The sequence below is a fragment of the Heterocephalus glaber genome, unplaced genomic scaffold (assembly GCF_053883595.1).
Source record: "Heterocephalus glaber isolate CG9 unplaced genomic scaffold, H.glaber_assembly_v1.0 deba00000943, whole genome shotgun sequence".
In the NCBI taxonomy this organism is placed as follows: domain Eukaryota; kingdom Metazoa; phylum Chordata; class Mammalia; order Rodentia; family Bathyergidae; genus Heterocephalus; species Heterocephalus glaber.
The window spans coordinates 1026248-1038706 of record NW_028258175.1 but is presented as its reverse complement, the minus strand read 5'-3'; the positions used below and the strand labels follow the sequence as shown (position 1 = coordinate 1038706).

Sequence of the window (12459 nt, the reverse complement as noted above, 5' to 3'; positions counted from 1 at the left end):
TGCAAAAGGAGGTGTTCAGGAAGTAGCCGAAAGATCCGAGAGGCGGGGCCAAGTGCGACCGATAGGTACAGGAAATGAAGCTTCGCCACATCCGGCGCAGCCTCTGGCGCCTGCGCTCTGTGCAGGGGAGGCTAGTGACGTCCAGTGGAATCCAAGATGGCGGCGCTAGGTTGACCCTCGTCTCGGTGAGGACCTCGGGCTGGTAGGGGCAGGATCCCGCGAGTATGTGCAGTAGAGAGGCTCGTGGCTGTGGAGGACTGGCCCCTTCTACATCTCTGTTCTGTCTTCTGCAGATAACGGAAGTGTCGCCTCCCCTTGCCTGAAGCCCCTCGGTGGACCCTGCGCCGCTCCTTGCTGCCCGCAGCTATGTCTGGGCCGGGCAACAAACGCGCCGCGGGCGATGGGGGCTCCGGGCCCCCAGAGAAAAAGCTGAGCCGCGAGGAGAAGACCACAACCACTCTTATCGAGCCCATTCGCCTTGGAGGCATTTCTTCCACGGTCCGTGGGCTTTTGCCTTAGTCCTGAGAACTTGGCTAGATTCCTGTCTCCGCCCAAACTGCCCATAATCTTATTGGCAGTTTCCCAGGCATGGCAACGTGCACTTTACAGCACATTCTGTTGAAGGAAACCGAGAACGCCACATCTGCCTTCCCTTTGCAGATAGAAAAATAGGTTCCCAGAGAGTGTGCGATATGTTAAAAACTTCAGATTTAGGGACAGAAGTCAGGCGTGATGATGCACACCTGTAATCCTAGCACTCAGGAGGCTGAGGCAGGGTGATCGTTTCAAATTTGAGGCCAGTGTGAGCTAGCTACATAATTCAAGCCAGCCTGAACTAAGTAGCAAGACAATGTCTCTAAAACAAAACAAAAGGGACAGAGGCAGAAGGGTAAGTTGAGCTTTCTTTAAGCAAGATGGTTTTTCTGTGGTGTCTGACCCTTCTTAAATCTTGTTGTCAGGTAGTCTGGGAGTATTCCCCTGCTATTCATTTCACTTGTTTTCCTACTGTGTTGTAGTTTCTGAGACCCACTTACCACACGTTCTTCTTGACATCTTTGTTTTTCATGGTAGGAGGAGATGGACTTGAAGGTACTACAATTCAAGAACAAGAAGCTAGCCGAGAGATTGGAACAGCGACAAGCTTGTGAAGATGAACTCCGAGAACGAATTGAAAAGTTGGAGAAGCGGCAGGCCACAGATGATGTCACACTCCTCATTGTCAATCGCTACTGGGCCCAGGTTGATGCCCTCTGCTTTCAGAGACCTGAGCTTGATTCAGTTGCCAGTTTTCAAATTGCCCTGCTGGGGAAGGAGAATCATGCTGGAAAGCACTGAGGAATTCATAACATTTTTGGTGCTTTTCCCCTTCAGCTAGATGAAACTGTGGAAGCTCTTCTCCGATGCCATGAGAATCAACAGGACCTCTCTGCAAGGATGGAGGCACCTGGGACCCAGGAGGGGCCAACACGTGATATGATCCCTCTCACGGAGCCAGGGACATCAGAGCTGAGGGGTAGGGCCAGAACCTTAGGGTCTAGGGAACTAAAACCCCCATCCCATCCACCACCCCTGAAAAATTGATTTCATGTTTGGGCAGTAAAGGCAGTAGGTGAGAACAGAGGTCTTAGAATCTAATTTGGATCATAATGGTATTCGTGTTGTTACCCTTTTACTTCAGAAAATATTGTGAGCTAGACATCAGGGTGCATGCTTGTAATTCCAGCACTGTGGGAGGGTAAGGCTCTCAATTTCAAGCCCAGTGTTGGCAACTTAGCAGGATTCTGACTCAAAAAACAAAAACAAAAAGCAAACACAGAAAGGGCTGGGATGTAGCTTAGTACAGAGGGCCAGGGTCCATCTCCAGTAACTAAAAACAAAAAAGTTGTTGAGTGATGACTTAACGCTTTTCTAGACTTGGAGAAATCAGAGACAAACCGAAAGAAATATTCCTGCTCTCAGAGAAGAAATTATCCTAAAACTATAATAAGTAAAAAGTATTAGGGCCTCTGACAGGAAATAAATGTGGGTGCATGTGTTTTGTGGGTTCTCCTTAGACTGGGAAGGGGGAGGAAGCTTCCTTGAAGAAGTGATTTGGCAGCTCTGTAGGCTTGAGGAAATGACTGTATCTCCCTGAACATCACGAGTTGGGAATAATAGTGCAGTACAGATTCGGTAAGTGAGCCATGGAAGGGCTCACTCTGAAACTCGGTCCAGATTGGCAGGCACTCCTGCTGTTATTTTCATAACGGTTTGTCTGTCCCTCCCAGAACCCCTACCAGTGCAGCTGCGACCCCCCCTCAGTGAGCCAGCCTTGGCTTTTGTAGTGGCACTGGGTGCCAGCAGCAGTGAGGAAGTGGAACTGCAGCTACAGGGCCGGATGGAATTCTCCAAGGCAGCCGTGTCCCAGTTGGTAGAGGCTTCAGACTGCCTACAGCGCCGGGTAGAGGAACTCTGTCAACGAGTGTACAGCCGAGGTTAGTTCTCTGTACCTTCTGTACTCTCGATGTGTATTGCTCTGTGTATTGATGCTCCCTATTATGCTAATGCCCTGAGCCCAGAATTCTCCAAGAAACAAATCAGCATGTTCTTGGGGACAAGGTTAGTCTGTAGATGGAGGATTCCAACTTGGATTCCTGGAGTTGAACTCCAGGAGGAGGAGTAGTTGAGTAGTTGATGCTGGTGGGGTGGAGGAGTAGTTGACGCTGGTGACCCCCTTCTGGTTAGACACCTCTCTGCTGGAGCACTTTGTGCAGACTTTTTTTTTTTTTTTTTTTTTTGAAGCAAGGTCTCACTGTGTAGGCCAAGCTGGCCTTGAACTCAGTGATCCTCCTGCCTCAGCCTCCCAAGTGCTGTGCAAATTTAAGTAACAGTTGTTGATCCACAGGCTTTGGATGTTGACAGGTTTCTCCCATCTGTAGTTCTGCCTCCCTAACCTGGGCTTTTTGGGGCAAAAACCCATTCTCTCTGAGCTGATTTCCTCCTTTGTGCAGTGGGGATAAAAACTTTTTACTTTACCTGGGCATGGTAGTGCATGCCTATAATCTCAGCACTCTGGAGGCTGAGGCAAGAGGATCATCATAAGTTTGAGGCCAGCCTGGATTACATAGGAGTTCAAGGCCAGCCTAGACTACGTAGCAAGACTCTGTCTCAAAAAACAAAACAAAACAAAAAACCCCTTACTTTGTCATGAGATACAGGCAAGACAGCTGGTAGATCACATTAGGCACATACTGAAGAGTTGGCACCTTGCCGTCTTGCCAGGGTTTGCCTCTTACCTGGGCCTTCCCTTCCCAGTGGACGGTGAGCCTCCCAGTGAGGTGGCTCGGGCACGCACGAGAGAGCTGGGCCGGGAGAACCGGCGACTGCAAGATTTGGCCACTCAGCTGCAAGAGAAGCACCACCGAATCTCACTGGAGGTGGGAGTCAAGTTTTAGGGGTGGAATTAGAACCAGCACAGGGTTGGGGTTAGATGGGCACCCAAGGATCTCAGAAAACCCTGATCTTTCCTTCCACTGTCCCCAGTACTCTGAGCTCCAGGATAAAGTGACATCAGCTGAAACCAAGGTGTTAGAGATGGAGACAACGGTGGAGGACCTGCAGTGGGACATTGAGAAGCTTCGCAAACGAGAGCAAAAGCTCAATAAGCACCTGGCAGAGGCCTTGGAGCAGGTGAGGCTGGGGTACTGGGAATCCAGCCCCTACTTCCTGTCCTTCACATTCATCATCTTTCTCTTTTCTCAGCTCAACTCTGGGTACTATGTGTCCGGGAGCTCCTCAGGCTTCCAAGGGGGCCAGATCACACTCAGCATGCAGAAGGTGAGCGGCATCATCCCTCCCAGTCTCTCTTGTAGCTTTTTCTCTGTCCGGCCATGATATTCCCCTAAATTCTCCTGAGAACTAAGGGCAAACGTGTACCTCTGAGGCTCTTCCCTCTCATTCTCAGAGCCTTCTTTCATTCTCTTTTTTGCTTTTTGGTGCCTGGGATTGAACTCTGGACCTTGCGCTTGCAAAGCAGGCGACGGCACCACTGAGCTAAATCCCCAGGCCTCATTCACTTACATTTTTACTTACCTAATCCTGAGCACTGAGTGCTAGGCAAATTGGAGAGGATGGCTAAATTAAAACTAGAACTTCCATAGAGCATAGATTCCAGTTGGGGAAACAGGTAAGAGATAAAATAGTAGATCAGCTAGTTATAAGTACCACCAAAAAAAAAAAAAAAAAAAAAAAAAGGCACAGAGAGAGAGATAAATGGGAGTTAAAGTCCATTGGCCTTCTGAGGTCCCTGTGCCTTCTTTTCCCTTTACTTGAGTTTGTTCTTTAGGTTTTCAGCACCACTTCACTGACCCCTGTCAGCTGAGAATCTTAGTCCCCAGTATCCAGTACTCCCTTGTAGTGTGCAGTTTCCTCCTGCTTGTTTGGGAGTCCTGAAGGAAGTCTGGTTCGGGGCTTCAGAGTCTGTCAGTGTTCTGCACAGGGGTCTTGGGTGCAGCACATGGTGGGGTGTGAGAGGAGATGTTGCCCATCCTGGCCCTGCTGACCACAGCCTCTCCCACTCCTTAGTTTGAGATGTTGAATGCAGAGTTGGAGGAAAACCAGGAACTGGCCAATAGCCGCATGGCAGAGCTGGAGAAGCTGCAGGCCGAACTTCAGGGGGCTGTTAGGACCAATGAACGCCTCAAGGTAGGCTGTGTTTGGGAGTGAGAGGGCTTAGGCCCCAAGATAGTGGCTGGCCCCCATATCCTCTTTCTGACCCCCTTTGGGTGTCCTCCCCCTTAGGTGGCCCTGCGGAGCCTTCCTGAGGAGGTGGTGCGTGAGACCGGAGAGTACCGAATGCTCCAGGCCCAGTTCTCACTGCTTTACAATGAATCCCTGCAAGTGAAGACCCAGCTGGATGAAGCCCGGGGGTTGCTGCTGGCCACTAAGAACTCCCACTTGAGACACATTGAGCACATGGAGGTGTGGCCCTGGCACGGATGGTGTGGGGTGCAGCCAGGCCTTTAGAGTTGAAATATTCCTGGGTTTTGAAGCCCTGTGTAGTTGCCATAGGTCCCTCGAGAGCAGCTTCTTCCAAGGTACTGAGGCCCAGGGTGGGGCCAAGGGGCTGTGTGACCCTTTCACACCTGAACCCGCAGAGCGATGAGCTGGGGCTGCAGAAGAAGCTGCGCACGGAGGTCATTCAGCTGGAGGACACGCTGGCCCAGGTACGCAAGGAGTACGAGATGCTGCGCATCGAGTTCGAACAGAACCTGGCGGCCAACGAGCAGGCGGGTACGTGGTGGGTTAGCGGAGGTGGGCACTTAGCCTGGGGTGCGGCCCTGCTGGGGCTCCTGTCATCCAGAGCAAGAAGTCGAGGCCTCCATGGTGCAGCACCTTGTCTTCCACAGAGGGCAGCAGGGGCTGCCCTGGCTCACAGGCAGAGCGAGGGTCACAGCCACCCAACGTGGCTGGCGGAGCAGGCACAGCCTGAACAGGAGCTATCGGCTCAGCTGGTATTCCCTGACGTGTCTTTGACTGGAACATGGGTTTTAGAAAGATTCACTGAATATTGCCTGTGACCCAGGCCTGTTCTAGCTGTTGCAGTTATGCCAGTGAACAAAACATGAGGAATCCTTGCCATTCTGGAACAGTGTCCCAATAAAGGAAAACAAACTTTTTATGGTGCATAGTGGTGGAAGGAAGACAGGAAGTATCTGGAGAGAGGGTGCTGCAGCTTGGGATGAGAGACCAGGCAGATGTAACCAAGGTGACATTTAAGAATCTAAAAGAGGTTGACTGAATATTGGTGAATGTTAACTATCTGTTCCATTGAAGGAAATTTGGAGATTTAAAAAATCTTCCTTAGCAAAAATACAACTAGACCTTGGGGGGTTACTTTCGGCAAGTTTCTTTGTCTGCATTATTTGCTTAAATGAAGTCACACTGTTGAGGCCTCAAGCTTGCCCTCCTGCCCACTGGAGGTCCCAGCTCTGCCTGAGTCTCCTCCCCTGCGAGGGGTGGGGCCCTGACAGGGATGAGTCTAACACCCTTACTTCCCACCTTTTTTTAGGGCCTATCAACCGTGAGATGCGCCACCTGATTAGCAGTCTCCAGAATCACAACCACCAGCTGAAAGGGGATGCTCAGCGATATAAGCGGAAGCTTCGAGAAGTACAGGCTGAGATTGGCAAGGTCAGGAGGGGCTGCCTAGGAAAAGCCTTGGGTAGGTTCCAGTGAGCACTGACTCACCTCATTCCCTCTCTTCTCTGTCTTTGCAGCTCCGGGCCCAGGCCAGTGGCTCTGCCCCCTCTGTCCCCAACCTGGGCCACCCAGAGGACTCTGGCCTCAGTGCCTCAGCTCCAGGGAAGGAAGAGAGTGGGCCAGGCCCCACAGTTACTCCCGACAGCAGAAAGGAAATAGCTCTAGTGCCTGGTGCCACCACTACTACCTCCTCAGTGAAGAAGGAAGAGGTGGTGCCCCCTGAAGAAGATGCCCAGTCTCTAACCCCTGGGGCCCAGGGCCCCTCCCGGGGCCGAGAACCTGAGACCAAGCCCAAGCGAGAACTTCGGGAACGGGAAGTGCCTGGCCTGGGACCCTTACCTGTAGCCTCAGCGCTCTCAAGGGCCGATCGAGAGAAGGCCAAGGTGGAGGAAGTCAAGAGGAAGGAGTCAGAACTGCTCAAGGGACTCCGGGCAGAGCTCAAGTGAGGAGGCCCTGTTGCTGTCTTCTGTCCCGGTCACGTGGCCTGTGGCTGTACTCACTGAGCCTCCCACACCCTCCCCCAGGAAGGCCCAGGAGAGCCAGAAGGAGATGAAGCTGCTGCTGGATATGTACAAGTCTGCGCCTAAGGAACAGCGAGACAAAGTGCAGCTCATGGCAGCTGAACGAAAGGCGAAGGCTGAGGTGCGGGCAGGTGGGGCTTGAGACCCATGCAGAGGTGGTTAGCCAGAGCTGAGCCTGTTCGGTGGGAAGTAGTGACAGGGCTCCCTTGTGCGGCTCCAGGTTGATGAGCTTCGCAGTCGAATCCGGGAACTGGAGGAGAGGGACCGGAGGGAGAGCAAGAAGATTGCAGATGAGGACGCCCTCCGGCGCATTCGCCAGGCAGAGGAGCAGATCGAACATTTACAGCGAAAATTGGGTGCCACAAAGCAGGTGCGACCTCTCCTGGTCCCCTTGCTTCTGGAAGCTGGGATTCCCTTAGGCCCTGCTGGCTCCTCTGGCAGATGGCACCCTGATGCTTGGGTCTCCTCTGTGGGTCCTCCATGATGCAGGAAGAAGAGGCTCTGCTCTCAGAGATGGACGTGACAGGCCAGGCTTTTGAGGACATGCAGGAGCAGAACGGGCGGCTGCTGCAGCAGTTGCGGGAAAAGGATGATGCCAACTTTAAGCTGATGTCAGAGCGGATCAAGGCCAACCAGATCCACAAGCTGCTGCGGGAGGAGAAGGATGAGCTGGGCGAGCAGGTTCTTGGTCTCAAGTCCCAGGTACAGGCACCGGAGTGGGGCTCATGGGGTGGTGCGGGCAGGCAGGGCTCCCAGCAGCACTGAGGTCCCTGTCCGCAGGTGGATGCCCAGCTGCTGACTGTACAGAAGCTGGAGGAGAAGGAGCGGGCCTTGCAGGGCAGCCTGGGGGGCGTGGAGAAGGAACTGACTCTGCGCAGCCAGGCCCTGGAGCTCAACAAGAGGAAGGTGAGGCAGGGCCTGGGGAGGCACAGGTCAGTGGTGCACACATGCCCTTGGTTCTGCTTGAAGAACCTGAAGCAGAGGCTCAGCTGAAGCCCAGCTCTGCCCCCTCTCAGGGGCAGCTCACAGTGTCAGCCTCAGCACTTGCCGGGCTTGGTCACACTGCAGTCTTGTGGTCATCCTACTAGGGTGGTTTTTGTTGTCCCTGTCTCATGAGTGAGAAAACCAAGGCATAGGGAGGCCAGTTGCCTTGGTGAAGGAAGAATGGAGCTGGGATTGGAGTCCAAGTCTGGGCTCTAGGACCCACATCCTCACCACTCATCAGATAACTAGTCCTGCCACATAGTTGTCACACATAAGAAATTTCTCGTTTAGGGCCAGGGATTTAGCTCAGTAGCCCCACGCCTGCCTGGCAAGCACAAGGTCCCGAGTTCTATCTCAGGTACCAAAAAAAGAAAAAAGAAATTTTTAGTTTATAGTAAAGGCTTAAGATTAACATTAATTTTCGTATCATTTCCCCTGTTGGGCTATTTTCTTTCCAGTTAATTCATTTTCTTAAATGTTTTTTTGCTTGAGTGGCCGGGGATTTAGCTCAGTGGTTCCAGCACCTGCTTTGTAAGCACAAGGACCCGAGTTCGATCTCTGGTACCAAAAGAAAAAAAAAAAAATCAGAATGTGTTTTCCTTGAGATTGAACCCAGGACCTTCCCTCCAAGCTATATCCTCAGGCTTTTTTAAATTCTGAGACAGGGTTCTGCTGAGTTGTTCAGATGTTATTCGAAAATGCAATCCTCCTGCCTCAGCCTTCCAGAATGCTGAAATTATAGGTGTATGCCACCATACCTGGAGGCAGCATTTTTTTAATGCTCCTGCAATGTACCAGGTCTGTGCTGACCACTGAGAGATGGTAGGAACAAGAAGGTCTCTGCCTTCCAGTCGAGGGTGGAGTTTCTAGTCTTGACTTGCAGACAGCAAGCCAGTAATCACACAGGTCAAATAATGCTGTTACAAACCACCCTTAGGGGGCTCCTTGGGAGTTGCACTTGAGTCAAGACCTGAGGGCGTTGCATGTATTGGAGGGCTTGAGGGAAGCAGAGGGAAGAGCCTAGTGCAGGCTCGGGGCAGAGAGGAACAGTGTCAGGGATGAGGGAGCAGAGGAGCAGGTGAGGCTGGGTCTGAAGGCAGGACCAGCTCAAGTGCAGATTTCGTGGTGGACCACAGCTCCCCAGTCTCCTGCAGATGGCTCCCCTCCTTCCTGTGTCCTCCTTCCTTCCCTCAGGCTGTGGAAGCGGCCCAGCTGGCCGAGGACCTCAAGGTGCAGTTGGAGCATGTGCAGACTCGCCTTCGAGAGATCCAGCCCTGCCTGGCGGAGAGCCGGGCTGCTCGTGAGAAAGAGAGTTTTAACCTCAAGAGGGCTCAGGTGTGTGTGCCTCTGGGAGGCCGGGGGCGGGGACCAGGGCTAAGCTGCTCAAGGGTGTGAGCCCGCGCTCTTAGCCTGGCCTCTCTGCTGCTCCAGGAGGACATCTCTCGGCTGCGGCGCAAGCTAGAGAAGCAGAGGAAGGTGGAGGTTTATGCAGATGCCGATGAAATTCTCCAGGAGGAGATCAAGGAGTACAAGGTGGGGCCACTAGGCTGAGCTGTGCCCATGAACCTGGCAAGGGTACTGGGGCTGGAGAGGCAGAGGGTGGTCGGGGAACCCTGGACCCCAGTAGGAAGGACAGCAGAATCACTGAAGCAGACAACCAGACACTTGCTTCTTTGGCACCTGCCACGGCAAGTCACAGTACTTAACTCAGCGTGTGGTGGAAAGGTTCAAACCTCTTGGAAGTGACAGGTGGCCAGGTGGGGCAGCCGAGTAATTCTCCCATCCCTGAGATGAGTAATGTGATTGAAGAGATAAGGGGGCAGGAACAGGAGAGGCCTTAAAGGCTTTCGTGGCAGCAGGCTTCCCAGAAGGAGTGTCAGCCAAGGCTGAGCCGAGGGATGAGTGGAGTCTGCCATTTGGGATAAAGGAGGTAACGGAAGAGGCAGGGAAGTTGTTCACTGCCATCACTGGGGCAGAACTGTTACTTAGTCAGCTGAAGGTATTGGAGGCATTTAGGAGGCAGAATTGCTGTGTTTCGGAATGGACTGAATGCATAGAGTGAGGGGAAGTGAAATACAGGGGAGGACTTGGGTTCTTGGTTTGCAAACAAATTAAATGACAAGTACTTTTTAGCCAGGAAGACTGGAGGAGCAGCTTGTGGTGGGTAGTGGGGAAGCATGTTGAGAACAGTGCCTGTGGGACCTCTGGAGGCACAGGGGTGGACTGGGATTGAGTCCAGAAGGGGTCAGAGGAGTGCTGGGTCCATTCCTCCCTGGAGTTGAGGGCAAGACCTTCCTGCTGGTAGATGGGAAGTCTCAGGCTGAAGTCTCACAGCAGTGTCTCAGGTCACACCAGGGCTGGGCCTCGTCCAGGGTAGAAAGCACATTTCTAGTTGGCACTGCCATGCCCAGCTGTGACCAACAGGTGCAGCTGAAGAGGATGTAGCTAGGATTGGGATTTTTGTAGAGAAAGCCGGTGGGGCAAGAGATGAAGCCCCAGTGCAGAAGATTCCAGCCTGGTCCTTGTCCTTGAGAGAATTCAGGTTTTCTGGGTTTTGTTTTTGGGGTTTTTTTTGGTACTGGGGATCGAACTTGGGACCTTGCGCTTGCGAGGCAGGTGCCGGAACCACTGAGCTAAATCCCCGGCCCTAGGTTTTCTGGTTTTGAGACCTCAGCCTGTTGAGCCTCAGTTTCTCACTTACTGTAGAGCGCTTGTTTTCACCTCCCAAGGGTATGGTGTTAGATCATCTGCTATGTGGTGGGCTTAGCCTGAATCACCTCCGGCTGTCAGCTTAGGGACTGGGCACTGTCAGAATTGTTCCAAAGCTGATGCCTTTGCCTGGTCCAGGCGCGGTTGACCTGCCCCTGCTGTAACACCCGCAAGAAGGATGCAGTCCTTACCAAGTGCTTCCACGTTTTCTGCTTCGAGTGTGTGCGGGGCCGCTATGAGGCCCGCCAGAGGAAGTGCCCCAAGTGCAACGCAGCCTTCGGTGCCCATGACTTCCACCGCATCTACATCAGCTGAACCTGAGACTTGGGGGGCTCTGGAACACCATAGAGCCTGGGGCTGTGGCCCTCGTCCCTCCCCATCCTAGGTGCAGTGGTTCCATCCCAGACCCTGAGGGCCCAGTCCCTGCCCATCTACTTGGTTTGGGGGCCCTGGTGCATGCTGTGGGGGTGCAATCAGTAAGGCTCGACTCCCATCTTTTCCTAAAGGTTAGCAGGAGCCTGGAGGGTACTCCTGTGGTGTTCAGAGCACTTCCAGAGCTTCCTGGAAACTGGCTCTAACCCTGCTCCTATCCCCTTGGACCCCGCCTAGCCCTGAGGGGAAAATTCCCCAGGCTGTGTCCTTCCACCCAGGAGAAGGCTTCCCACAGGCCAGCATACCCACAAGTTAGGACCAGACACGGGCCGGCCTCTGCCCCTTGCTGGCCTCTGGGCCCTTGAGAGACTTTCTTCACCCACTACCTCCCAGTCCCAGCCTGGGCAGGGCTCCTGTCCTTCCTGAGGGGACTGGACAGGAGGCTGCCACTTATTCAGGGGCCTGAAAGAGCTACCCCTTCTGAGGCACTACCCTCTTCCTCTGGGAAGCTCTGCAGTTGCTGTGGTCGCTGCTCTCTCCTTGGGAGCGCTGAATCAAGATCATCAGTTACTGTTCTACCCTGGCCCCTCCCGAGCCCAGTTACCCCCAGCCTGTGCATCCCACGGGTCCTCAGTCTCTGGCCCTCACCCTGCTTTCATGCTGGTGGCCCTAACTGCAGTGGAGGGGAAGTGTCCCACATGTAGCAGACTGGTCCCAGCCGCCGGACCAACTTCGGATCATTCCAGTAGAGCTTTGCCCAACACCCTGTGACAGCCTGTAACCAGATGCTTTCTGTGCTGCCTTCCTGGGCCAACTTCATGGGTTGTGAAGTCAGCAGCAGGGTGGCCTGGGAGGTGCAGGAACCGACTTGGACTCAGCCTCTGCTCTAGAGATGTCTTGTATAGACTGTTACGAATAAACGTGCAACCCCTGGCCTACAGCCAGAGTAGCCAGGCCTCGTGCCCTAGATACAGTACAGGTTTAGCTGCTACGCCTGTCCAGCGCTCCACTTGCTTGGTGTGCACCTGGGAGGCGGCCTGTGCTTGTATGAAAAACACTCCCGCCCACTCCGATGACTAAGTTACGCTTAAGCCCAAGAGCGGTGAGGGATCCCTTCTGGGAGGGGGGTAGGAAGGGCGTCTTCGCTGACTGAGCGCCCAGCAAGCAAGCTGATCCGTGAGCACTGCACGTCCAGGCCCGGGCTGGCCACGCCCTCGACAGCCGTTGGCCGCTGGGGCCGCGCGCTGCGGCCTGGGAAATGTAGTCCGCTCGCTTGCGGCCCCGCGAGAGCGGGCTGCGGTTGTGCTGACGGAGGTTGTGCCGGTCCTCGGAGGTTTCTCCCAGCCTTCCCCTCTGGACGCACAGTTTCGGGACGCCTCGGCCGGGTGACTTCTTTCATTGACACCTGCTTGCGCCTCGGTTCAGCCAGCGAGAGGACCCGCGGGCGGAGCCGTTACCGCGGTGGGGCCGGGGCGGGCCGGGACCGGGCCACGGACTTGTCGGTCGCGCCCCCGCGGGTCCCCGCCTCCATCTCAGTGGCCGCGGCTCGGCGGGGACTGGCAGCCTTGTCCGCCTTCGGGCCCCGTCGAGCGCCCGGTGTTTCGGCGGGGTCGCCGCGGCTGCACCATGTTGG

General features: G+C 54.1%; 1 protein-coding gene across 2 annotated transcripts; it reads left to right on the top strand.

Annotated features, from left to right (window-relative positions):
- Positions 1 to 26: 26 nt before the first annotated feature.
- On the top strand, positions 27 to 11775 carry Rnf40 (ring finger protein 40). Of its 2 annotated transcripts, none has more exons than XM_004856185.4 (20): positions 27 to 185; positions 294 to 498; positions 1072 to 1239; positions 1372 to 1513; positions 2268 to 2474; positions 3295 to 3416; positions 3523 to 3669; positions 3742 to 3816; positions 4564 to 4683; positions 4780 to 4959; positions 5136 to 5271; positions 6050 to 6171; positions 6258 to 6682; positions 6765 to 6882; positions 6982 to 7131; positions 7251 to 7463; positions 7542 to 7667; positions 8940 to 9080; positions 9177 to 9278; positions 10593 to 11775. In XM_004856185.4, exons 2-20 carry the CDS (start codon positions 367 to 369, stop codon positions 10767 to 10769), a joined length of 3003 nt encoding a protein of 1000 aa, XP_004856242.1. In that variant the 5' UTR covers positions 27 to 185; positions 294 to 366; the 3' UTR covers positions 10770 to 11775. The 2 variants fall into 2 exon arrangements, with proteins under 2 accessions (XP_004856242.1, XP_021093129.1); XM_021237470.2 differs by having other exon boundaries at positions 3262 to 3416.
- Positions 11776 to 12459: the final 684 nt, after the last annotated feature.

Coding starts and splice junctions, on each gene's coding strand:
- Rnf40 (XM_021237470.2), top strand. CDS start 367: ATGTCTGGGCCGGGCAACAAACGCGCCGCGGGCGATGGGGGCTCCGGG. Junction 4,684..4,779: donor GGACCAATGAACGCCTCAAG/GTAGGCTGTGTT, acceptor CCTCCCCCTTAG/GTGGCCCTGCGGAGCCTTCC. Junction 9,279..10,592: donor AGGAGATCAAGGAGTACAAG/GTGGGGCCACTA, acceptor TGCCTGGTCCAG/GCGCGGTTGACCTGCCCCTG.